The following is a 26206-nucleotide window of genomic DNA, read 5'->3' as shown; positions in this document are numbered from 1 at the left end:
TTTCATTTTTGCTAACTTGTTAGTGTTGTTTTACTTTTCTTGTTATATTATTTTTTTTCCAATTAGCCTGCGGGCCAATTAAAAAACAGCCACAGCCACAGCCGCAAATGGACCCTGGGCCGCAAATGGACCCTGGGCCGCACTTTGGACACCCCTGTTGCCTGTGCTATTATTTGTTTGATAAATACACCACATGGTGGCACTGTTATTAAACCCTCAAGTTAACATAAGGATAACATAATTTAAAGACAGCGTAATTTTCTGAAGTCATAACTTTGAGTCTCTGAAATCTATGCAAAAGATCAGCAATTTTAAAATGATTGAGTTTAAAGCAAAAAAAACAAACAAACACTGATAGTGTCTTTATTACAATTTCCATATTTGAAAACGCTAATGAGGGTTGCTTTTGAGTTTGGAGAGGAATTTTAGGACTATCTGGGCAGCTGCGTTGTACAGTAAGCTCTTTCTCACGTTTTGTGTTGCAACTCATTGTGTTTCAGTGCAGAAAGGAGAGGAGGAAGGTGGGCCCAAGTACAGTACAGTGGCGATGTGCGAGTCATGAACGAGTCGTTGAAAACTCGCGAGGTTTTTTTTTTAATCGGGACTCACGGGACTCACGGCACTCACCCGCCTCCGGAACATATCAGGGTGTGATTGGGAGAAGTCAGGGAGGGGCGGGACTTATGCCAGGTGACTCAAATACGCGTGAGTTTCTGCGCATGCGCTCTGTGACTCAAGTGAATCAGTGAGTGACTCATAAAGAAGTGAAGTCAGTAAAAGGAATCGAGTTTCCCATCACGAGAGTGGAATACTGTAGAGGCGTCTGTCCTGGAATGTGCGCGCGCCCCCAATGCTCGCGCGCGCGGCCCCCGGCAGGTCTGCTGGGAGCGCGAGGAGGCAAGACGACGTTGGAGCGGGGAATGATGGCGCTGAGCTGGGAGAAGGGACAACTTTGAGACGAACAAACGGCCACGTCCCAGGACCAGCTGTCGGCGCTTGACGCCATGAAACAAGTCGGAGGTGAGATTTGTTTTGTGTAGTTCACCTTTCGGCGAGGTTGCGTCCACATTTGGGGAAGATTTGTGCTTGGAACTTCTACAATGACACTCGGATACGTTCGCCCTGCATTGAAGTAGCTCGCAACTAAACTTTGTTTCACGTACTAACAATTTGAAGTAAAGTCAAACAGAGTTTAACGATAAGTTGTTGCTTTCTAGAGTCGCTTTTCATTGCGTTGACTTGGAGCTTGAGCCTCTCCGTCGATTTCCACAAAGCTAACACTACAAAGGCTTTGGAAGCTAGCAGTGCAGTGTTAGTTCAGATGTGCCCAATGTTACCTCATGCTACCAGTCATCATGGCTAATATGAAACTTCATTCGGGTATTGCATATTCATTGACAAATTTTGAGCAGTTTAGTCAAGTATTTAGCGTTTTTTGTTTAAATTAAGCGACTTAAATGCTCTGTAAATATTTGCAGTACAGCCTTGATTATACTGCATCAGTGTAAGATCACATATTTTAGGACTGGGAATCTCAGGGTACCGCAAAATGCGATATGGGGGTGAGATTAAAATGTGACAAGATTTCTCGTTCAGAATAAAAATGTTTCGTGGGCACTAGGCCTGGGACAGACGATAATAATTAATCACTATCATTAAGTCGATCATTTTGCCCACCCTAACATTTTTCCATGTGCTGTTTTCCTCATCCTTCGCCTCCAAACGGCAGGAAGAGCGTTCATTCTGCGCATTGGTTTCAGCACCTTGGCACGTTTCTTACGTTTGTAAAGTGTGCAGAAGTAGTTGGTACATGGCTTCAGGTCATATGTCTGAAGGGGTACGTGACTGTAAAAAGTTTGGAAACCACTGGTCTACAGTATGTACAATCAACAAGAAAACAGTGCAAATACTTCCAAATGTGCAAAACAACGAGGTAGATGCAAGAGAATGAGGTTGGACTGACATGAATGAATAAATAGAAAGTGTGCACTGCAGTGCAAAGGTGAATGTGGCAGTTAACAGTGCAGTGTTGTCCAGTTTGTAGTAGATGTAGTAGTTGATTGTCATATATGTTTTCATTGTACTTTTTTTTAAATTAATACCAAAATCTCATCTCGTCTCATTCTCGTAGACCCATCTTGTGTATCGTCTTGTCTCGTGAACAGAGTGTCTCGTGGCACCCCAATGTCATACGAATCACACGATAAAATCCCGATACTGCGATAGCGTCAAACAAAAACAAAATAAATGTCATTGTTTATATTTTTCAGCGTAATTCAATTTAATAATTTAAGCATAGCATAAACAGCAATGGCATGATGACTCAGTTTTAGTGCAGCATAACTGCAAACAGGATTTTTTTTTTTTCGTCTAGTCTTCGGTCTGACAAACAGTGACACTATTTTAAATTTATTCAGAAAACACAACATCTCATGTTTTTCAAGTAGATAAAATCTATTTAAGTTGAATCATAACAATATGAATATTTAGTAGACCTGTCACGATACCAATAAGAAACAGATAAACAATAGTACCATTTTTTCCATTAATGTGATGATAATATATGGCATAATAATGTGAGGACACCATATCAAAAGCAATAAACCTTAATTTCTCAAGAGCATTTAACATTGTAATTGGAATATCAAGATCTTTTAAATAAAAATAAACATAATAAACATAATACATTAATCACACAAAAAGACAAAAAAAAACCCCAATGAAAATAAAATGGACTTTTTGTCTTTTAGCGAAAATTTCACATAGAATCACAACCAAAAACAAGAAAAAAAATAGACCTCTGTGAAGAAGAAAAAAACTCCTATAAAAACCACACACAACAATAAATAAAATGGAGTATGAAGTCTCTGTAAACAAACTTGCACTTCAATAAATAATGAACATTGGGTATTATTCCTTAACAGGAACACAAATTAATGAAGCTATAGGGGTGATGCCTGCTGTTGCGTGGTGTCACGCGGGACGCAGCGGGACCAAATGATGCCACAACCACTTTACGGATGCGGGAAGTGGTGGTGACAATGCATACGTATGCAGGAACAATGCACGTCGCGCGTACTGTCGTCGTACACTAGACGTAAACACAACTTGATAAGGTGTAAATAAGTCGTGCGGGAGTGCTAGTGCGCAAACTAGTACTCACACTTTTCAGGTGTGCCTAAAATAAATAAATAAATAAATGACACGCAGTGCCAAGGCAAATCGCGGGACAATGCGGAGGCAAAACACGTGCAAGTGTAAATGCCACTATATTCCTGACTTTTACCACCACTCTGTTTGTGCACTTGCCAGCGGTCCCGTCTCACCCAATGGGAAAAGAGACTGACTGACTCCGTTCATTCCACTATAGAACCCACGCGCTCAGGTGTTGAGACAGATGCACAGAGTGAACTCTTTTGTCATCCAGCCTGTTTGGTAGAGAGAGAGAGGAGGAAAATGTCAGTATATTGAGGCAGGCAAAATTGAGTTTGTTTATATGTATTGTGTGGTTAATTGATTTATTGATTATTGTGACAGGCCTACACAACAGTCACAGTTTTCTCCGCAAGAATGGTGGTGAACGAGGTGGCCGTGCACATTTGTCGTGCCGCCTGTGTGTCATATTTTTGCCAGAGCCTTCGTACATACCGCAAAGTCCTTTTCCAGCTTTGTCCTGTTGGCACTATAAAAGCCAAAGTGAGGCAACGCTTTTGATTTCAACTGTGCTTTCTGTTTAAATTCACCGCTTGGGTCCTGTTTTTCGTTCTTAAGTGACTTCTGACCAATTTCCTGCCACACGCAGGGTGCGCCTGCTGGATGACATGTGAAATGAGGACTCCACTCGCTGAAGTTTATGGCAGCAATATTTTCATAACAGTTAAAAAAAACCAGAAACGAGAGCATGTTGATAATCTATCGTGATAGTTTGATATATAGAGATTTCCTCACACTTCTAATGTGTAATATACTGAAAGGAAGATACGGAACAGCAGAAAAGACTTAAGGTTTGCTTAGTGAAGTAAGAGTCATAGTGTTAAAAAGTTAACTACAGTGGAACCTTGGTTAGCGTCCAGCCCGTTTAGCATGGTTTTCAGTTTACGTTGAAAATTTACACCACAATTTTGCCTGTGTTTACGTACATTTTCTGGTTAGTGTCTTGTCGTGTTATTAATGCAGTGCGTGATTCCAACTGTGTTTCTATCACAAAACGCCCTTAGCTTCAAACAAAGAAGCTAGCTTGCCAAGTTACACAATGGCAACTGGAAGCAGAAGTCAGCTATGGCTATGGTGTCATCAGCGGTTGATAAATGTTAACACAAAAACTCATTTTTATATGCATAAAACAAATCTAAATGCATATAAATGGTGAATGAACATGATAAATGAACATTTAAAGCCACATTTACCTCCATTGAATTTGTGATTCTTGATGTGAGTGTCCCCAGAGACACTATGTGGCAGCAAGACACCACACGGACACCACCTTCCTGTTTTACCATGAGTTATATATTTAATTCAAATAAATTAAATAGTTTTTTCACCTTCTTTATTAAAATGCTGGCACATGCAACATTGTTTGGCTACATTTTAGGTTACAGAGTTGAGAAACACTTGAATTCAAGGAATACTTCTAACTCATGGCAAACAGGAAGGTGACGTTTGTGTTGTGCCTCACTGCCAAAACCTTCACTAAAGATGTGATTGATTGATAGCACACGGACACCGCCTTCCTGTTCTGCCATGTTATTTCTTGAATTCAATAGTGTTTCTCACCTCGATAACCCAAATTGGAGCCATAGAACGTTTCAAATGTCCGCATTTGGATTGAGAAGGTGAAAAAGACTATTTAATTGAATTGAATTCAAGAAGTAGCTCAAGAAGTGAGAAACACTATTGAGTTCAAGAAGCAACTCATGGCAAAACAGGAAGGTGGTGTCCATGCGGTGTCTTGCTGCCATAACCATCACTGAAGACGTGATTTTTGATGTGAGTGTTCCCAAAGACACGATGTGGCAGCGACAGTACTTGGACACCACCTTCCTGTTTTGCCATGAGTTACTTCTTGAATTTAATAGTGTTTCTCACCTCAATAACCCAAAATGGAGACACAGAACATTTCAAGTGTCAGCATTTGGATTAAGAAGGTGAAAAATTGAATTGAATTTAATAAATAACTCAAGAAGTGAGAAACGCTATTGAATTCAAGAATCAACTCATGGCAAAAAAGGAAGGTGGTTTCCATATGGTGTCTCGTTGCCACATCGTGGTTTCGGGAACACTCACATCAAGAATCATGCCTTCAGTGAAGGTAAAAGTAACTTTAAATGTTCCTTTATCTCTTTCATTCATCATTTACACGCATTTGGAATTGTTTACTGCATGTAAAACTATAAAAACATGTTTTGGGACATTAACATCAGCATGTTTGGCTTTCTCGAATGGATTAATTGGATTGACATTATTTCCTAAGGGAAAAATTGATTCAGTTAGTGTCTATTTCGGTTAGAGGTGGATCTTCTGGAACCATTTAATGAATCTAACCAAGGTTCCACTGTACATGTGTCCCCCCTCAGATGCTGTCGCCCTGTGTGTTTAGTTGAAGAAGCTCCGTGGGACCCATGGCCCTGTCTGTGTTGAGGTGAAGAGGGAATAATTCCATTTCAAATTGTGCGGCGGCTTCAAAAAACCTGGCAACATGATCCAAGCAGAAAGTAAAGGAGGCGAGAGGACCCTCAGGAGCGCGTCTCCTCACAGAAATGCATACAAGTCTGACTTCCACGCCATCAAATGCTCCTTTGATGGACAAAAACCTGAAGGTGCTGCCAAGTCCTATGCAAATGGCTCCAGCGACAGCCGTGAGGACTCCCGGGGGAGGCCTTTCGGCACCAGAGTGAACAAGATCAAGAACATATTTCTACAGATGGATGGTCAGCAGCAAGAAGGCCAAGATGTGAAAGCGACAGTCAAGTCTGAGACTCTCCAAGTGTCTCCACCCAAGCTACAGCTTCCAGTCAGCACGCACAGAGTTAACTTCAACAGCCCTACAAGCGCCGAATCTCTCAATTTAGATAAAACTCCCAAAGGAGAGGATGTGGAGATCGACAAAGTGGCTTTGGCAGAGAAGTTTTCCGTAACTAGGAAACTATTTGAAAGGGGCATCACAGAGCAGCCTGTTGTTGACAAGCAGTCGCTAAGCCGCGTTGTGAATCGCCTGTCGCTCGGAAGTGCCTCTGATGAGGGAAAAGGCACACGGAGAGCGTCGGGATCCTCAGAGACGTTCAAATCTGAGCAAACGCCTGTATCGGGAGTTAAATGTAGAGCGGACGCTGATAATGAGAAAAAGAATGTGTCGAGAGTGTCGCTAAATGCAGGGCCCATGTCAAAGAGGCTGGAGAATTACATGGCTGGGAATGACTCAGAAGATAACAACATGACTGCTGCCAGAGGGGGAATGATGACTGCTAAATCTGACAGTATGACTGAACACTCGCCGACAACTTCTCCGTCAAGAGGCGGCTTACACAAACCCACCTCGCCTTTCAAGGTGGCTGCTAACTCATCACCTGTAGCTGACGGCACCAACAAAAGCACACCTGATGCGACATGCTTTGTTCACAAAACAGCATCCTCAGGGTCTGAGCGTAAAGCAACATTCCCAGCTACTAGTGCAGCTTACAAATCCCTTTCTCCGACGAGTGATCCAAAACCGGCATCACCCGAGCCAACGAGCCCAGTGGGCCAAGCGTACAAGCGACACTCCTCCGGGGATGGATTGTGTCAGGCTGTTGCTGTACCCCCAAGTGACGTGAAGCAGCATAGATCGGGGTTTGAGAACAATTACACGACCAAATACACCGAAATAGCTAAAAGTCCAGCAAGGGAAAAGACATCTAGCCACACCTCATCCATTGGCTCAAAAGGGGCGGGCATGGTACGGGCAGAACTTGTAGTGGTTCAGAATGAGTCTTCCGAGAGTGAGGACAATGACGATGACGTTGAAGATGCTGTTTTTGTTGTGCCCAAATACCCAACCAAAGATGTAACAAGGAAATTTCAACCTGACAAACAGAATAGGGACATTCCTGTAGCAGGCGGGTATGACAAAGCAATAGAGTCTGTCTCAGATGGCAACGTGCAACCTGGCCTTAAAGAGGAGCATAAAGATGAGCATGAAGAGAAGGCACTGGAGGAGCACGCTGAGAAGAGTGTCGTGAACGGAGCTCCTGTGTATGGTATTGAGAATGCAGCCTTTCAGGATGATAAGGATGTAGACCAGGTCCTCATGGAAGAAGAAGAAGAAGAAGAGGAGGAGGAGGTGCACGAGGAGGAGGAGGAGGAGGAGGAAGAAGAAGAAGAAATGTACAGGGAGTATGATGACTATTATGAGGCCCCTGGACTGTCTGATGAAGACGGACCTCCTGCAAAGAGGAAAATCAAGTTCTCTACAGAACCCATTCTGGTAAGACATCATTGAGACATTGCTGCTTCAATTGTGTGCCTAAACCAGGGGGGTCCAAAGTGCGGCACGGGAGCCATTCATGGCCCGTGGCTGTTTTTTATTGGCCCCCGCCGCGGCACATTCTAAAACTATAATTTAACAAGTACACTGAAATATTACACAACAGCAAAAATGGAAAAATCAACAGTATTTTCACAAGTATAAAGTCAAAATATGAATAGAAAAAAGTTGTAATCTAACAAGAAAAGTTGTAATTTTTGGAGAATAACATCATAATACTGTCGAGGAAAAGGCTTCTTGAGACGTCATCTGTACTTCTGTGAAGAAGGTGTCGCAGATGACGTCTCAAGAAGCCTTTTCCTCGATGGACAACTCCTGTACGACTGAGAGCCTACACAGACGCATCATAATACTGTGACAAAAAAAAATGTAGTAGCATAAAGTTTAAATACTGTATTAAGGAAAAAGGACATATTGTAGGAAACAAAATAAAATTGTAATTTTGGGAAAATTGGTTGAGCAAAAAGTTATATTATGGGAATAAAGTCCAAATATTATGGGAATAATAAAATAACAGACGAACATTTACAAGAAGAAAGTTGAAAGAGTTGGAAAATTAAAACAAAAAAGAAATAGGGAAAAAAACTTCTGTCATTTCCAAATATTAAGATAAAAAAGTGGCATTTTACAAGAAAACACTTCTAATATTAGGAGAAAAATATTGTCATTTTAGTTGCAGAGTTGAAATATTCAAGAAAGTCTTAATATTATGAGAAAATTATGAGAAACAAACTAAATAGTCATTTGGGGAAAAAAGTCAAAATATTATGGGAATAATGTCATGATACTACGAGAAGAACATTTACAAGAAGAAAGTTGAAACATAATTAAAAAAAAAAACAAACATGGAAAAAAAAAACTAGCAGAAATGGGGAAAAAATGTAAATTTACGACAAAGTAAAAAAAAACTCACAAAAAAAACTAGAAAAAATGTTATCGTAATATTATGAGAAAAATAATCATTTTAGTAGCATACAGTTGAAATATTAAAGACAAAATATTTTATTTCCTAAAAGTTATAACATGAGAAACAAAGCTGTAATTTTGGAAAATATAGCTGGTATTCTGCTAGACATTTAGGACAATTAGCATTAGCAGAGAGAATTGTGATCTAGTATTAGAAATAGTTTTATGATTTACAACATACTGTATCTGTTATTTCAGTGTGCAGTATGCAGTACCTAACTAAGGCAGACATTTAACTTCAGAAAACAAAACACTTGACTTCAATAATTGTATTTGATCAATTCTAACTCTTTCTGCGTCTGCTTGTTATTTTCTTTCCAGTCATTTTCCGTCTGGTGTAATCTGTTTTGCTATTGCTGCAGATTTTTTTGTAAACATTGTATGTCATGGGGGTGTGGTAGAGGTTGAGGTGAGGTTGTACCGTGTGTATCCAATCACCATGTTTGTTAAAACAAGGGGAAAAACTAATAATTGCAGTGCTGTCCACAGAGGCTGGGAATAGCTCAGTGTTTATCCAGCCTGATAATGTGCTGTTATCTCTGGGTGTGGATCCCCCCACACAATCCTAGTCATCCTGGCAGGGGGTCCTATGACCTGCTGTGGGGCGCATAAACAAAAGCGTGTCTCATCCGATCCAAGCCAAGCAATGACAGAGTTGCACACAGTAGAGTTGACAACAATTTACTCGATTCGGTCTGGTCTCTAAGGAACAAGAGTTTATGAAACTTTAGGTACATTGCAAAAAGCATCACATTAAGCTTGTGCCCGTATGTTGGCAGAAACCTGCAGCCTGGGGAAGTCAGGATGAGCAGCCCACAATGTATGATTGCATAAAAAGTGTTGCCTCATAAACATGTTTGTCATACGAGTGACAGGTAAATACTTTGTTGTTGGCAGTGAAGTAGTAGTTCCAAGTTATTTGATGTTGTAGAAATAAGTGTTACTGTTTACCAACTAAGGGCCTGTCCACATGGAAACGTTCCTTGGATTTTATTTATTTTTTTGGCGGGTTGAAAAAAAAAATGTTGTCCACACAGTGCCAGATAAGTAAATAGTTGCATCCAGACTGGAATGGATCACTGAGTGAAACAATTTTTGTCTTTTTCTTCTACAATTGAGCTACTGGAACCAAGCATTTTCCCTTGTGGCTCAATAAAGTCTAAGTGTAATATACAAGGCACACCTACTGTACGTGTGGCACTGTGAACAGACACACAGATGGAACCATGTGACACACAAAACTATAGAAGAAGAAAGAACGCATGCGTATACGTTTGTCGTCTTCCATTTTCCAACTCTCGTCTAGACTTGCAATGGAGTGAAATCACTTCTGCGAGTCATTTTGGAGTTTGAGACTAGAAAATATCAGGAGAATGTTGACGAGGGCGAGTCATGCCCGTCGAAATATTCAGATATTATGTTGGCCTGTCGTCAAAGCTCACTTCTGGTCACGTGACGGCAAGGGTCGATGACGTCATCGCAGGTTGCTTGTCTACACGGAAACAACAAGCCGGCATTTTCAGATTTCCCTACTCTGGAAGCTGTTTCCATAAAATGTCTTTTCAGGTCACTTAGAATGCCGTTTCCGTGTGGATGAAAGTCTGAAACAACAACATACTTTACCGTTTTGACCTGCAAACATTTCCATGTGGATAGCCCCTTAGTTTACCATGGACGAGTGTCAAGTTCTTTAGACTGCCTGATCTTGAAAAGGCTGAGAAGATCATCAACTCTTCACTCCAGTAGATTTTCAGTGTTCCCCACAGGGCTACATTCTAATTGTGGGGTGATGTCATCTGCGAATTTGCGTAATTGGCCATGACGCATTTCATTTTTATGGATTTCTCCCCCCACCTCTGCCGGATGAGTCCCATAATATTGTGTTTATGAGTATGGCTAACAGGTAGTGCTGCAATGATTGGTTCCGGCGAGAGAACACAAAGTCATCAGAGTCATCAGCTTTAATCGTGGACTTTGAAGTTAAAGATCAAAAGGCAACTGCTTGTGGTTTCTTGTCTGCTGTTCTAAAGTGAAGCTGAGCAAGCAAGCTTGTAGTAAGTGACTGCTAGAGAGGAATTGCGTAACCATTGTGTCTGAAAGCTGGATTAGGTCCCAACATAACCCAAGTCCTCTTAACAATGAAAGAAAGGCTTGCTTTGTGAATGGGTGGTCTTTAATATTTGGCATTCTTACCAAAGTTGAACAAGAATGTCTTACCCTCTTTTTTTAGGCACTCAGCTGCTCTTCATTGTAGACTGTTTTCAGATTTCTAGACAGCATATATGCATCAGACTCAAAAACACAAGCATTATCTTTTATTGGGAAACTAAATTGGCGGAAATTCCGTTGCTTTGAGAAGTTTCTCATTAACTACAATTAAGCTCTTATACCTTTTAATTTCAACAGGGTTCCGACGCAAGTATGGAAAAATATGGAATTTGATTTGATACATTTCCAGGTCTGGAGAAGTATGGAAAATGGGAACCTCAAGAATGGGGAAAAAAATTGTTTCTGTTAGCACAGTTCTGCCTTCTAAAAGATCAAATTATGAATAACTAAAAAAAAAAAAAAAAAAAAAGAAGAAAGAAATAGATTGGGTTTTTTTTAGACGCTTGCTAGGGCAACTAAGATGTTTGCATGAGAGCACACAGTAGGTATCCCGGAAAACATTTGGGAAGATTGACAAGTTGAATGGTCAGCCATCTGCTCTTGTCCTCCTCTAAGCTTTTGTATGAACTATGTTACCTAGCTATAATCTTCTGGAAATTATATAATATAATGGCATACTTAATCAGAATAATGAAAACAAATGATTAATTACATACAGTAACTGATTTACATGATACTAGGGCTGCAACTAGAATGTGAGTGTGCATGGTTGTTTGTTTATGGCTGCGTTTACACTGCATGGTATGATGCCCAATTCGGATTTTTTTGTTTAAATTCGATTTTTTTTAATGTGGTCGTTCACATTACCAAACAAATGTGACTTGTTAATGTGAACGTAAAGCATCTGTAAAGTGACGTGTATGCGCAAAAGCACGACGTCACTTGCATTTCCGTGTGTTTACGGAAGTTTGCAGTAGATTACAGAAGATTGCTGCAGTGTGTGTGCTCTAGTGATGTGCGATACCATTGATTTAATTTCCAAGCCGATACTGGGTAAAATTCAGGCTGGTATCGTCGATACCGATCCGATACGCTGTGCAAATTCACCCAATATGTCTGGTAAACTTGAAAAAGTATTCGACAGTATTTCAAATCATATCATGAAGAATACAAGACATCATAGTAATTTACTGATTTATTTTAAACCCTGAGCTAGGCATACTGAGGTAGTGGGGTGATTTACAATATAGCCAAGCTAATATAGTACATCAGAAAAAACAAAGGACAAAATCATATATCTGAAGTATCAAAAGTTTCAATATTTTTATATCAGAATTGACTTTAGAGCATAAAGAGTTGGTATCCTGAAGTATTGATATGTCAGTATCAATCCTCACATTACTAGTGTACTCTCCTCAACGCGTTTGTGGCAATTTCAAGGATTTTGTGAAACAGGAGTCAATATTTTCTCAACCAAATGATTCCGTGTAGGAGATTAATAAGAAAGTGGGCAAGAATGTTGGCTATGGCAGTTCGTTGACAACTTACTGCCACGTCTGTTCCAAGGTGCGCTTGGTGGATGTCTGAGGCAGGAGTGGTGAGACACCAGAGCTACTTCAATAACACCTTTTAAAAAAATAATAATAATAATAATAATTTTCGCATGACAAGAAGAACTTTTGCCTACATTGGTGAGTACCTTTTTCCAAGTCTTGCACGATAAACCACATCTTTCGTTGATTGCCTACATCGAATTAGCACAGCAATACATGCCTTTCGATGGGGTATAGGTCGGATATATGCGACCTGACCGTTCATACTGTAGTTGCATTGCACACATATGGGATTTGTATCCACATACGAATGAAAAAATGTTGATCACCGTTTCCCAAAGTCAAAGTTGATGTGTGTGAACATCTTATTTTGCCTAAAGATAAGGACTACAGAAATGAAAAAATATTAACCTCTGAGTGGCTGAAATCAGTGGATATTCTAATTCTGTAATTTCCGGTGTTTAAGATGGTACTTTTTTCTCATGCTTTGAACCCTGCGGCTTGTACAGTCACCAAGTTACTAATGATTAACAAGCTCAGCTTGCAGGTATGCTATCTACACTGGGACAAAGACTAAACAGTTAAGGCATTGATGTGGGCTGACATGGACCTTATGTGTTATGTTGCCCAAGAATTGGTGGCAATGAGGAACCAGTTATTCATAGTGTAAAAGTGTCCAGGACAATAATTTACAAACAGTCAGTCAGAATTAATTTATTATTTCAGTCAGAATACACTTTTTGTTTGTTTTGGTGGTTTACAGATACAATAGAGTACAATACAATTTAAAGTGAACCTGAGAAGGCAAGTTTATTTATAGAGCACAATTCATACACAAGGTAATTCAAAGTGCTTTACAGAAAGAATGGTAAAAGCACTTCATAAAATCATTCTATAAAACATAAAATCTTTCTAAAATCATGACATGAAATTCCGTAAATGATGCTATAAAACCAAAAAACTTAAAAATTAAGAGTGCAGATAAAATACTTTCAGTTGTCAATTGCACAGTCAAATAGAAGTGTTTCAGCCTGGATTTGAACACTGCCAAAGTTGAGGATTGTCGCACATCTTCTGGAAGACTGTTCCAGATTTTGGCAGCATAAAACTGAAACGCAACCTCACATGTTTCTCCTGATTCTGGGCCCCCGCAGGAGACCACTCACTGAGCTTTTCAGAGCTCGAGATGGTTTATCTGGCTGTAACATGTACTGAGATGTACTTTGGTGCAAGACCATGAAAAGACTTGTACACAAACAGAGCTGTTTTAAAGTCTATTCTCTGAGCAACAGGAAGCCAGTGCAGAGACCTGAGTACTGATTAAGTTTTAGAGAAAGAGTCTCAAGGTAGATAATAGCACTTTCTCTTTGTTTCTGTGGGCCAAAGACCATGTTCACCTGCCATCAGTGACACATAGATCAGAGTGTCGTCTGCATAGTTGTGGTAGGACACATTGTAGCTCCGTATTAGCTGGCCTAAGGCAGCATGTCCAGATTGAACAATAGGGGACCCAGGATTGACCCCTCGGGAACCTCACGGGCCATAGCCATTTGGTCTGAGACACAGTTGCCTGTACTTCCTGTCCTCCAGACAGGACTTGAACAGGTTTAGCGTCTCTAACCACGATTCGATGCGATTACGAATCAGAGGCCTGAGATACGACGATAAAACGATTATCGATGCATATTTTTTTGTGATCTATAGTTTGTCAATTTTATCATGCATCTTTTTTTTAAATATATACATTTTTTTACTCACTGTGTACTACTAAAACTAAGCATATTTGTAATGATCCATGATTAAAATGAACGTGAAACAGATGAATTTACTTCCATTATCTTTTAGTATATACATATTTCCCATTGCACAAGAATTAGCAGGAGAAGTAAAGTGCACCAGTAGCAACATGTATAAAATAAACAAACTTCAGTATATTCTGAGTAACCAACATAAAAAATATGCCATTATTCACAAATAATAGACTTCTTAATTCAAACAAAAATCCTGAGCATAGAATCTCAAAATAGTGTAATATTTTTGCTATATAGCAAAGCCAAAAACAGCTGTCATACAAAATATAGATTTCTGTACCAGCGACTCTCATGCAAGAATAATGCTTGAAGATGTCAGTATATTATGAATAACCAAAAAAACTAGGCTTCCCTTATTCACAATTGCCGTGTCAGTGAAATAATGTTGCAATGGGACGTTCTGGGTTGTGGTTGGCAGCAACTTCAACTGGCTATTTTTCCTCCTGGTTCGGGTGGAAACAACGTGTTATGTGGTTTCTCATATTTGTCATTTTCCCAAAATATTTTAAGCTTGTATGACAAAGCTTGCATATTGTCTGGCTGTTGTCCAGCTCATTTTTACCTTCAACTACATGAAAGCCAAAGTGCTTCCAGACGCTCGCTTTAAGTCCGGCGGGTCTGAGTTTACTCTCAGCCATTCTGGTAGCGTCTTACACTTAGGTGCACCACCATTAGCTGTCCGGGTGGCACTTCCGCTTTCCGTCTTTTTATTCTGTGTGTTTTTTATTCCATTAGCATCGATTATTGACATTTATGAATCAATTAATAATCGTCAATGTCCGCATTGCGATGCATCTAAAAATCGATTTCCCCCATCTCCTACTACCAAAGATTCCCACCCAGTTTTCTAACCTCTGTAATAAGATCATACGGTCAACTGTGTCAAAGGCAGCGCTCAGGTCTAGCACAACTAAAAGTGAGAGGAATATCATTTCTCGATTTGATCATAGCTGTCTCAGTGCTGTGGTGGGGCCTAAATAAAGCCTGATTAGAAAGTATCAAACATATTGTTAGAGAGGAGAAAGTCAGTAAGCTGTTGGTGTACAACCTTTACTAAGACTTTTCCCAAGAATGGCAGGTTTGATATGGGCCGATAGTTGTTCAGCACTGTGGCTTCAAGACTGCTCTTCTTCAGAAGAGGCTTAATGACAGCAGTTTTTAGGGCCTTTTGAAATGTTCCAGTTTGACGTTAGATGTTAACTAGATGAGTGAGTTGTGGTAGCAAACTGCTCAGCACAGACTTTAGAAATCTAGTGGGTAACCCTTCAAGGCAGCATGTTGATGGACTCAGACTGCAGATCTCTTCAACTTTTTGTTAATGACAGGTGTGAAATGTGTCAGCACAGTCTGGTAACTGTAGCAAACAGTACACGAGAGCTGTTACTGCAGTTGGTAATGATTTCAGAAAAATATCTCCCTCGTTCTACACAAGGTTTGGTTGAATGCATGTAGCTTTTTTTTGCAAATCTCATAATGAACCTGGAGCTTTGACTTGCGCCATTTCCGTTCGGCTCTCTGGCACTCCCTTTTCTGTGCCATGATGGACTCTTTTTCTCCATGGTGCCTTTTGCCTACTTTTAACCATTCTAACCTTGACAGGAACAATGGTGTCCTGCTGTATACTTAACGTTTATCACTATCATATAGTTAGGGATTGTCAGGAGATTAATGTGCAACGTTCTTATACTGCTCCTACTTCTGGTGAAACCCTGGCAAGCCAGCAGGCATCTGCATTCCCTCCAGGCACCTGGACTAGTGGGTGATTGTCTGTCAGCGGCGGAATACTAATGCAGTCTGCTCACTGCTCTTCATTGAGCAACTTGGCAAAATATGAGTGGGCTTCAACAAATACCTTGGTGTCTGATATGCTAACTAAAAGTTAACAGCAACTACTTCGGGACACAAAAACACCTTATGTTGGCCATTTCTAAGCAAACCTGTTGAGCCTGCTCATGTTTACACTTCTTTTGGAACTGATATTCCATTTTGGCGCTCTGCTCTTCTCTGGCTTTAACTTTCCTTGCTGCTTGTCATACGTTGATCTACAGCAGGGATGTCCATGGCCTGTGACACATTCTCAAGATATTATTTAGCAAGCAGACAACAAGATCAGCAGTAATTTTATAACAATAAACTCAAAATATTAAGAAAAAAAGTTGTAATGTTACGCGAATAACGTAATCTTATGAGGGAAAAAAGAAATAAAATAAAAAATAAAATATTTGGGGGGAAAAAGCAAAAATGGGGGGGAACAAAAAAACAAAGACTTTTTGTCCGATATCACAAAGCTGAGATGCATTTTTTTCTTGAAATATATATAACCTAGCATATCAGACAAAATATCAAAGTGGCCTTTGAATCCTTTCATTTGTCAGTATGTGGCCCTCGGTGGAAAAGGTTTGGACACCGCTGCTCCACAGAACTGTATGTTATTGTTAATGTTTCATGGGTGTGTACACAGAACTGTATGCCTTCTTTCCCAGTTACTCTACAATCTGTACCAGGCTGCCACGCCTGTTTTAACTGGAGCTCTTACTGCATACACCGATTAGTTGTCTACAGGCTTGCTTATATTACCAGTTCCTCGATCCCGCGGTCTGCCTGCGTATTTCTCTGGTTGGCTTTCCTCGCCGCTGCTGACTCATTTCCCACATTGGTATTCTGTTGTGGGAGAGAAATGAGGAAAATATGGGAAGGGTTACAATTTTAGAGTGTTTATGTCCGCACAGCGGCACATGAAATAAGGACAAGTTGCTACAGTTGTAGTAGGCCACACATACTGGAAGAAATTTAGATTTGGCACAGTAGTCGATGACTGCTGTCTGAACTTTGTGTATCAAAGAAATGCAGTACTCCTCAAACTTGGTCAGATTTTTATTTTTTTTTTTTTTTGTTCTGGCAGAGGCCTTCTTCTCTGCCAGCCTGTTGTGTGTAGTCTTTTCTCCTTATAAAAAAGGTAGTGGTTGATTAGGTTACAGCAAAAGCAGCACATTGTTGAAATGAAAGGCCTGGGAGTCCGTAGCAACAGGGAAATTAGGCATGAGAGTCGGGGGGGGGGGATGGTGGGAGTGGTCTTGCTGAATAACAGCTAAGGTCAGTGTACTGTTCTGTATATTCTTTTAGTCTTTGATTACCAATGCAGAAACTAAAAATCAGTTTTTGGCCTACTGAAGTTTTTGTTAACTTTAGTGACACAAAATGACTCTACAGCCTTTGCATGTGTGTTCCAAAGATATTGCGTGGAAAAAGACAAGTGTTACATAGAGGTGTTGTGAGTGCTAAGTGCAAGTGCTCAGAATGATGGCTTGTGAATTACATTCCTGTGTAGAACGACAGTGGTCTGTGTAACCTTAGCGTTTCTTCACTTCTTTCATTTGGCTTGGCAAATTGTAATAGGAAAGGTACCTGCAGGTGTGCCAAAATAGTACAAAATAGCTCATTGCTCAACAATGTGCAAACATGCAATTCAACCAAATTGATTTTTTTGGACAAACCCCAGATCGACATTGCTTCTGGGTGTGAGGTTATAGAAAAACAAATGAGGGTGAAAGGAATAGAGGCTGATTTTACTACAAGTCTTGACATGCCTCTGGGTCCCCGCCACAATGTCAAACCTTACTTAATACCTAACTAGACATGTTTACTTGATTACATTAGGTAGCCATGCTCCATATTTTGAATGGGCTGATTAGTAATCACCCTTTCTCTTCTAGTGTTTTTTAATTGGATTAACCACAGTTAAATGTTGCCACTTTGAGAGCACAACTGGATTGATTAAAATCTTAAGACCAGTTGAAAAATTGCTAGAATTAGTATTTTGCACATTTGGATCTTAATGAAGTTTTAAGGAGAGCTACAATATGCAAAAGCAAGAAGGCGCAGTGAGACAAAAAGCACTTTGAATAAGTAATTTATTGAGAACAACAATTAAACTTAAATAGGCTGTTTATAATAACATTGTTATAATATCACCCAGCCCTAATTCACACTCTGTCATACCTATGGACAATTTGGGGTCTCCAATTAACCTAACAAGCATGTTTTTGGAATGTGGGAGGAAGTTGGAGTACCTGGGGAAAACCCACACGCACATGGGGAGAACATGTAAACTCCACCCAGAGATGTCCAAACGAAGATATGAACCTAGACATTCCAGATCTCCTGACTGTGTGAGCAACTTGCTAACCACTAGGCCACCATGCGGTGTGGAAGAAATATCCGGGCTTGAGTGCATCTGAATATAAGCCTCACCCACCAAATTTAAAGCTAAAAACATTGTACATATTAGGGGTGTCTTAGAATAGTCAACTTGTCAACGATTAGATTCGGAGGAGTCTTGATTCGACGATCAATCATATAAAATGTCATGTGATCACACAAAAAACCTTACAATCCTACCTACACTCTGTGTTCCCAGCGGCACTCAGCTCTGGCGAGACGGAGGTGCTTTTTCATGGGAATTCAACAGCTGCCGCGGTACAAGCAGTCAAAAAGCAGAATCAAACGTACTTATTTGTCAGATCAAAACACGATCGCTGCATAAGACTTCAAAACATGGTATTAGCATCCACTTCACTACTTCCTGAATCCTGCACTCCAAGCAGCATGGAAACTGTATTTCCTTTAGCCATAAATTATCCACATCATTGTTTAAGACGCAGCGTTCAAAGTGTGGCTTATAATTTATGGTTAGTAGTTTTTATTTAGAGCGTATAACAAAGATTCACAGAGTTGCTGTTTGTCATCATATGCCCTCCCAGCATTTTTCATTTCACTCGCATGCATTTGAACATGGAGCTAAAAAAGTGAAAATGACTTCAGCTTTGTACTGTAGGTAGGCCTCTTTCTTGGATTTGACTTTTGTCCTCAGCTGTGATAGCGTGCAAACACACACTACTAACTAGATAGTTAAACAACAAACAGTTGTTTTAATTGCCTTTTTTTTTACAGCATAGTAAGCAATTTTCATTAAACTTTGTTCAGTCATTCAAAAAGTCAACCTTTAATTATACTGGGTCATCATTGTACAATTGCTAAAACAACACTAATTGTTAAATGAAAAAATATTGAAGCTTGTGTTGAGCACTTGCCCAGTTGGCGACAATGGAATATTTTTCTTTGGATTGCTCACATTTTCATATTTGGTTTAAAACTTGTCTTGGAGAATTGATCCCTGCTACATCCACTGCTTAGCTTTCCCCAGCTGTGTCCTACTTTCTGCACTCCCCATGCTCTGCCATACTGGGCGTACGTGTGTGTCAACTTTTATAATTCCAACCAGAAAACAGCCTAACAGAACACATTCACAGATTTGAGGCCTAGCTTTAAAGTTCACGGCTTCTTAGAAACTTTGATCAGCTTCATTTCATGGATACCTTTGGAATCCCTGCAGCCGTCTGCTGTAGTGATGGTGACTTTTCATTCATGGCTGCAAAAAATGTGATATGAAATATGTAAAATACAACTTATTATAAAATAACATCACAAGGATTTACTGAAATAATCATAAAAGTACAAGACAAGGTTAAGACACGGGACCTTTTTGGGAATTGAGAATCACCAGTATACTGTAGATCAGTGGTTCTCAGCTGGTGGGTCACAGGTCCATTCTGGTTGGGCAGACAGCAAGTCTAAAAGTACACTAAAATACGTAGTATACAACTGATGTCTGACTTATTTTGAAGTACTTATTTTCAAGTGCAATTTGAGTCATCTTCCTCCTACATATACTGTATGTACATTGCACAGTTAGAAGTGAAATACCTGATTTTGTGGTCATTTGATATTTAATTTTACTTTATGCATTATTTGTATGCATGCTGTTGTCATATTCTTCCTTGGTTCCTTGATAAATGCCTTCATAATCTCCTAAAATGCGGTTGGAATGTGTAATTGTGTGTATTAACGTTTCAAAAGATGACAGGTGATTTTAAAAAACATACATTTGCTTGGTTTGACTTAAATAAAAGTATAAATATAAATAAATAAATAAATAATTATAAATTGAATAAAACTAAGTGTAAAAAATAATACAAATAAAGATGACTTACATGAAAGTGTAAAAGTAAAAAAAAAAAAAAATCATAAGAAATAATACAAATAAATCAAACACTTAAAATGACTTATACATGTAAAAAATACAAATAAAAATGACTTAAATAAAAGTGGGTTACAACTTAATAACCGTTGGAAAATGTGGTTTCCAGGTTGAGAAACCCTGCTGTAAAAATGTAATTGAATTTTTTTTTCTGCCATTCCTATCATGTTTGTGTGTGTGTAGCTGTGTGTAGCTTTAGACCGTGTCTAAAGCCATGTGTTGGTATGGCCACAGGATGTTTTTTGTTGACTATGTATCCACTGTAAATGTTGCAAAACACAGGTCTTCAGCACTTTCTCTAATGAGGAGTATGATCGACGCAATGACGACGTGGACCCTGTTGCAGCATCTGCAGAGTATGAACTGGAGAAGAGAGTGGAGAAAATGGATGTATTCCCTGTGGAGATTGAGAAAGGTGATCCAAATAATACAAGAGCTTATTTTGATTGTCATAAATAAGGAGGATATTTCAGAATTAGCAATTATTTTTATGCTAAGCTGCGTGGTAGTAAAAGGAGGGAAAAACTTGTATTTCATTCCAATTTCTCTGCATCTAGGAGACAATGGCCTTGGCATCAGTATCATCGGAATGGGGGTGGGAGCGGACCAGGGTCTGGAGAAGCTTGGTATTTTTGTAAAAACCATAACAGAGGAGGGGGCAGCTGAGCGAGATGGACGGTGAGTGGAAAATGTCAAGAATGACCCCTCATTCCTAGCAAACATGGCACTTAATTCACAGATCACAGTAATACGTTTTAATTGCACACTTGAGTACTCCATGATTCTCTGAAGGTCCCAGCTAACCACAAGACCCAAATAACCGTATCTAATTATAACCTCATGAGGAAGCTAACAAAAATAATCTCACTTCCTGTGTTTCCCAGACTTTTTTTTTTTTTTTACAGTACTGTGTGTTTTAGTACTGGCAACTATTTGAAGATTATGCTTAATTTTTTCAAGAAAATGTGGTCTTCTCTTCCTTTAGCATCCAGGTGAATGACCAGATAGTGGAGGTGGATGGTGTTAGTCTGGTGGGTGTCACCCAGCTGTTTGCTGCCACTGTTCTCAAGAACACCAAAGGCTCAGTGAGGTTAGCTGAAAATACCATTCTCTCTGCTCTTTCACGGCAACTGATTCCAAAGATGTTTGCAACACAAGAATGTGCCGCTTATCTTTTGTGATTAGAAATAGCTTGTGGTTGCTCAGGCTAAAGAAAGACGCAACACAAAGCCTTTTTTCTCATTATTCAGTGGAACCAAGTGTGATAGGTTCATTCATACCTCAACTGTTCCAGAATCGCTACTTTAACACTTTGTTGCATGCAGGTTTCTGATTGGTCGGGAAAAGCCTGGAACACAGAGCGAGGTAGCCCGCCTGATAAGTGAGACGCTGGAGCAGGAGAGGAACCAGCAGCAGCAGCAGCAACAGAAGCAACACCATCACCTGGATGACCCCTATGAACACTCCACAGAGGAGGTGAGTCCACTTGTCAGGAGGAGAGGATAAGTTGGATGCCTCCGCCATTGTGAAATGTTTGCTTCCTGAGGATCAGGCAACCACAGATTAGGCCCAATGATTTCCGCATTAACGGAATCGCAGGATTAGCCACTAAAAAACAAATCTACTGTTAAATGTGGATTATTGCGGAAATTGACATAATGTGAAATGAAATGCTGTCATCGTGACAAGAAGGAACGTTTGCGTGGGGAAGTATATCTCCGGAGGACCACTCAATCATGGTGGAATGTCATCACAAATACTTGTCCTGACCCCAAACTAAACATGTTGATATGGCGGGAAAAAATGTTTTTACGGAGCGTGAATGGAAGCTAGCCGGGTTAGCTTAGTTTGGCAGAGCATGCTCGTGCAGCAGTGTGTGTGCAACTGAAGCTGTACGAGTGTGTTTACAGTGTTGTCTTTTACCGCTTGTTAATGTAAGCGGGCTTTTTATGATGCCCGCTGACGTTGTGCAAGTTTTGAGTGAAATAAGACACGAGGCACGTTTACTCTTGCTCCCAGCTCGTCTTAACGGTCAACATTCTCAACACACAGACAACACACTTCCGGCCTTCAAAATAAGAGCGCCACATCCTGTCTAATTGTGCAAACAAAATAAGGGTGCTAAAATATCTTACATTACAATTGGAATTGCATCGGTGACTATGTCTTCCTTCACCACAAGCACGAAATATAACTGAATTTGGGAAAAAATAAAACTGATTTCATAGTGCCCTACTTTATGCTGGTAAAATAAGTGTAAAAGGTAAAAAACAGGATTCTAAAAAAAATTTAACGGGGAGGAAAAAAAGGAATTTGGGGGGGAAAAAGACTGAATTTGGCAAAAATAAAACTGAATTCATAGGGGCCTACACAAGCCTCTTTACCTTTTTATACTAAGGTTATGTCCACACAAATACGGATGTTTTTAAACCACATATTTTTCTATGCTTTTCAGCCTTTTGTCCACACGCAAATGTAGGTCCTTAAAAACCAAGCCTTTGGGAAAACTCCAGCCAGGGTGAAGATTTTGGAAAACTCCGGCGTGTGTGTGTGTGTGTGTGTGTGTGTGTGTGTGTGTGTGTGTGTGTGTGTGTGTGTGTGTGTGTGTGTGTGTGTGTGTGTGTGTTGGGTGGACAGACCTTTTGGCTTGTTGCCGACAGATGACGTAACAATAGTGTGTCCCACTAGATAAGTATTATTTAATGTAGGCAATGGCATTGCTGCTTCAAAGCATACTGAAATGACTTTTTGTGTGTTTAAGATTAAACGTACTATTACTTTCGCTTTACATTGACAAAGCAAGACGCCATAATGGGCTTCGTTTTGTCTCTAAAACTAAACTGCTACAACACTCCAACGATGGCGATGTGGGACAAGACCTGATTGGGCCACTAGCTGGTGGGACAACTTTGAAATGAAAGTAAATAAACTACTGAAAAGTAACTATTTCGCTAGCAGTCCACAGATATCTTCTCCTGCGAAATCACCATATTTGTAGTTGTGTGGACAGAAATAGTTTTAAAACGCCACTGTGTGGATGAAAACATTTTTGGACACCTTTAGAGGAGCAAATGTGCGTTTCTGAAAATATCTGTTCATGTGGGACATGGCCTGAGACTGTATGGCAGGTCACATTATTTGTAACATTTACTAATACTGTCATGTCACACACTCAGCCCTGATGACGAGCTATAACACCAGGTGTGTTCAAAGTGCAGCACGGGCCATGTGAGGCCCATGGCTCATTTTTTTTCTTGGCCTGCAGCACATTATTTAAAAAAAACCTAGGAAATATAGACCATAAAGTAGCAATAAAAAGCTGACCCGCTCATATTAACATATATATATAACCAATAACACAATGTTTTCTCTTTAAATATGTCTCACAACAATTTTGTGTGTGTGTGTGTGTGTGTGGGTGGGGGTACTCGTAAAATTTCTTCAAGGTCTGCAGGGCTGACAATCCATGTATACACGTGAATGTGTGACCACTTACAATGGACCAAATGAATACTGTGTGACTTGTTGCAAACGTGCAGCCCGGCTCCAGCTGAGCCAGTACCAGCCCGCTCTTTGGACATCATTCCAGAATTTGCTGCCGGACTGTGGTGAACTGTGCCACTGGGAGTGTTGTTGACACATGCAGAGCATGTTCCCGGGCCTGTCGGGTGTGTTATTGTTTGCAATGTGTGATGCCATGTGTGATCTCATATTTCAGGAGGAGCGCTACGAGGACGAGGACACAGCGGATGAGCGGATTCTTGGCTCCAATTTTTCTCCAGGGCGGAACGTGGAGGTATTTGAGCTGCCTGATTCAGAGGCCTTGTTTATGCCATCCAATATGGACAGCTCTCAGATGGCCTTCAAGTTTAAAGAGGTACAGATTCCCCAACATTACAGTTGTCCATTTATTCAAAGATTACATTTCATAAGCACTATATAACACTATGTATTTCTTTCTGTAGCTGCAGCTCAAACACAGCATTGCCTCGGCTGAAATTATTAAATTAAAGGAAAAGGTATGTCGACAAGTAGTCAACACTTTTATTTTAAAACAGATGCTTATAAAACAATAAAAAGTCTAAACATAAAATTGTATGGTATACATTTATGCTTCCAAATTTGCCTATGTGTCGATTTATTATGCAGGAGTTCTTTTACAATTTTGTTTAATGAGGTGGCACTATTTTTTAATAGAATTTTCAGTGTTTACCCTAGGTTTACAGCTTAGGGGGGAAGGGGGCAAGCACACACACGCATGCATGCATGGTTTACATGTGATCACTGCTCTACAGTTAGATTTGGGGTGTGCATGGGTTCTGGGGGATTGGGCTGATAATTGTTCATAATAGAAAGCCCTAGAAAGCTTCCAAATGATAAATCTTACTAAGATGCGAGTCAAATAGTCTTTAATAATCCAAACTAGAGATGGACAATATCTTCGTTTTTTTTTTAAACTGATATAGATACTGATGACTTTTTGCTTCTCAAGACCGATATGGAACAAGTTGTCAGTCATGCTTTGTGATGTGCAGATCGATACTGAAATATCGAAACTTCCCATACCAACTCTTCACGCACTAAGGTTGATTCTCAAATCAAAATATTGATACTTTTGATACTATTTTGTTTTTTTCAGACTGATACCTTTTAACTTTCTGCTTCTCAAGACTGATGCTGTACCAATAACAGATATCTACTTTTTAAGATTTAAGTGTAGTTTGTGCACACATGGAGGTAAGAAGGACCTGTTGATTAGTCCTAATCAAATATGGTATCACTACTATCAGGAGAACCAGAGTATAAAGCGGGAGGAACCACCTGACGTGGCCCAGCATGGTGCACCGTATTTGGGCACACGCGCCTGAGCAGGAGAACAAAGGAGCACTTGATTTGTGCACCCACAAACTACGGGTAATCTCCCCCCTCATTGGAGCATTTTTATAATGTTATTGGTACAACATCGTAATTCTCGGATATCAGACCAATAATTATAGGGCAACCCTAGTCCAAACATAAAAATCCTGTACAATTGTCCCTCATTTATTGTGGTTAATTGGTTCCAGACCCAAGCGTGATAAGTGAATATACGCAAAGCAGTATTCCTTATTTAAAAATGGAATACTTTTGTAGTGTATCAATATGAGTGTGAATGGTTGTCTATACAGTATGTGCCCTGCGACTGACTGGCGACCAGTCCAGGGTGTACCCTGCCTCTCGCCTGAAGTCAGCTGGGATAGGCTCCACCACACCCCTGCGACCCTAGTAAGGACAAGCGGCATAGAAAATGGTTGGATGGATGGATATTTTCCTAGATAAAGCATAGAAAACCTGTTTACTATGTTCTAAATGCGGTTTTTAGCATTATTAGAGCCCTCTAGACATGAAATAACACCCCTCCTGCGTTGGCTATTCTCTCATCAATGTAACCTTACTGACACTTAGTGATCAGTGTAGAATACTACTTTGATACCGCTGTTAGTGGTTAAGTAGAGACTCATGCTGTACTTCATTTGCTTTATAAGACATATTCAGTGAACATTCACACAAAAGCTGTCAGCCACAACTTAGGCCAGTTACTCGCACTTTCCACGTCGCTAACACTCAGCGAAACACAGTCAACTCTAGCTAGCTGTCACACACACGTCACTTCCTAGGTCCCCCTCCTTAAAGCAAAACTGCACTTTTTTGGAATTTTGTCCATCATCCACAATCCTTTATATAAGACATGAACACATGCTGTGAGCATGTAGTAACAGATGCATTCATGATAACATCTAATACTTACAATATTTTGCCCTACATACTTCCTTCCTGGGCAAATTGATGTCACATAGCAACTTCGAAAGGAACGCTACACCTAGCGTTAACTTTTCCAAACTCCAAAACAAAAACACAGCAGCAGTGCTGGCAGCTCCAATATGTAGCGTTACCTTTCGGTGGCTTGACACATTGTGAGCACGGCGCTGACACGCTGTGAGCGAGTGTGTGGTGAAGCTAGTTGATAGCCAGCTAATAGCTGGTGTGGTGTGGCGAGGTGTCACTACGCCAGTAACGTAGTGCTTTGGTGTAATAATGTTAATAACGATAATAATGTCGATGAAGCTTGGTTAATATGCAGGTCACATTATGTAAATGGAACATTGTTGAT

The 26206-nt window shown here is 40.1% G+C and overlaps 1 protein-coding gene across 2 annotated transcripts in view; it reads left to right on the top strand.

Moving 5' to 3' along the window:
- The first annotated feature begins 753 nt into the window (after positions 1–753).
- Positions 754–26206, top strand: part of ppp1r9ala (protein phosphatase 1 regulatory subunit 9A-like A) — a 47234-nt gene continuing 21781 nt past the window's right edge. For both annotated transcript variants that reach the window (XM_054786414.1, XM_054786413.1), the window contains exons 1-8: positions 754–1020; positions 5574–7459; positions 20338–20470; positions 20613–20733; positions 21041–21145; positions 21381–21531; positions 23774–23932; positions 24021–24074. In XM_054786414.1, the coding sequence (XP_054642389.1) occupies positions 5696–7459; positions 20338–20470; positions 20613–20733; positions 21041–21145; positions 21381–21531; positions 23774–23932; positions 24021–24074 (2487 nt within the window). In that variant the 5' untranslated portion in view covers positions 754–1020; positions 5574–5695. The remainder of the gene's footprint in view (positions 1021–5573; positions 7460–20337; positions 20471–20612; positions 20734–21040; positions 21146–21380; positions 21532–23773; positions 23933–24020; positions 24075–26206) is intronic.

This window comes from Dunckerocampus dactyliophorus, chromosome 9, assembly GCF_027744805.1.
Source record: "Dunckerocampus dactyliophorus isolate RoL2022-P2 chromosome 9, RoL_Ddac_1.1, whole genome shotgun sequence".
NCBI lineage: Eukaryota > Metazoa > Chordata > Actinopteri > Syngnathiformes > Syngnathidae > Dunckerocampus > Dunckerocampus dactyliophorus.
This window is presented reverse-complemented; position numbering and strand designations above follow the sequence as displayed.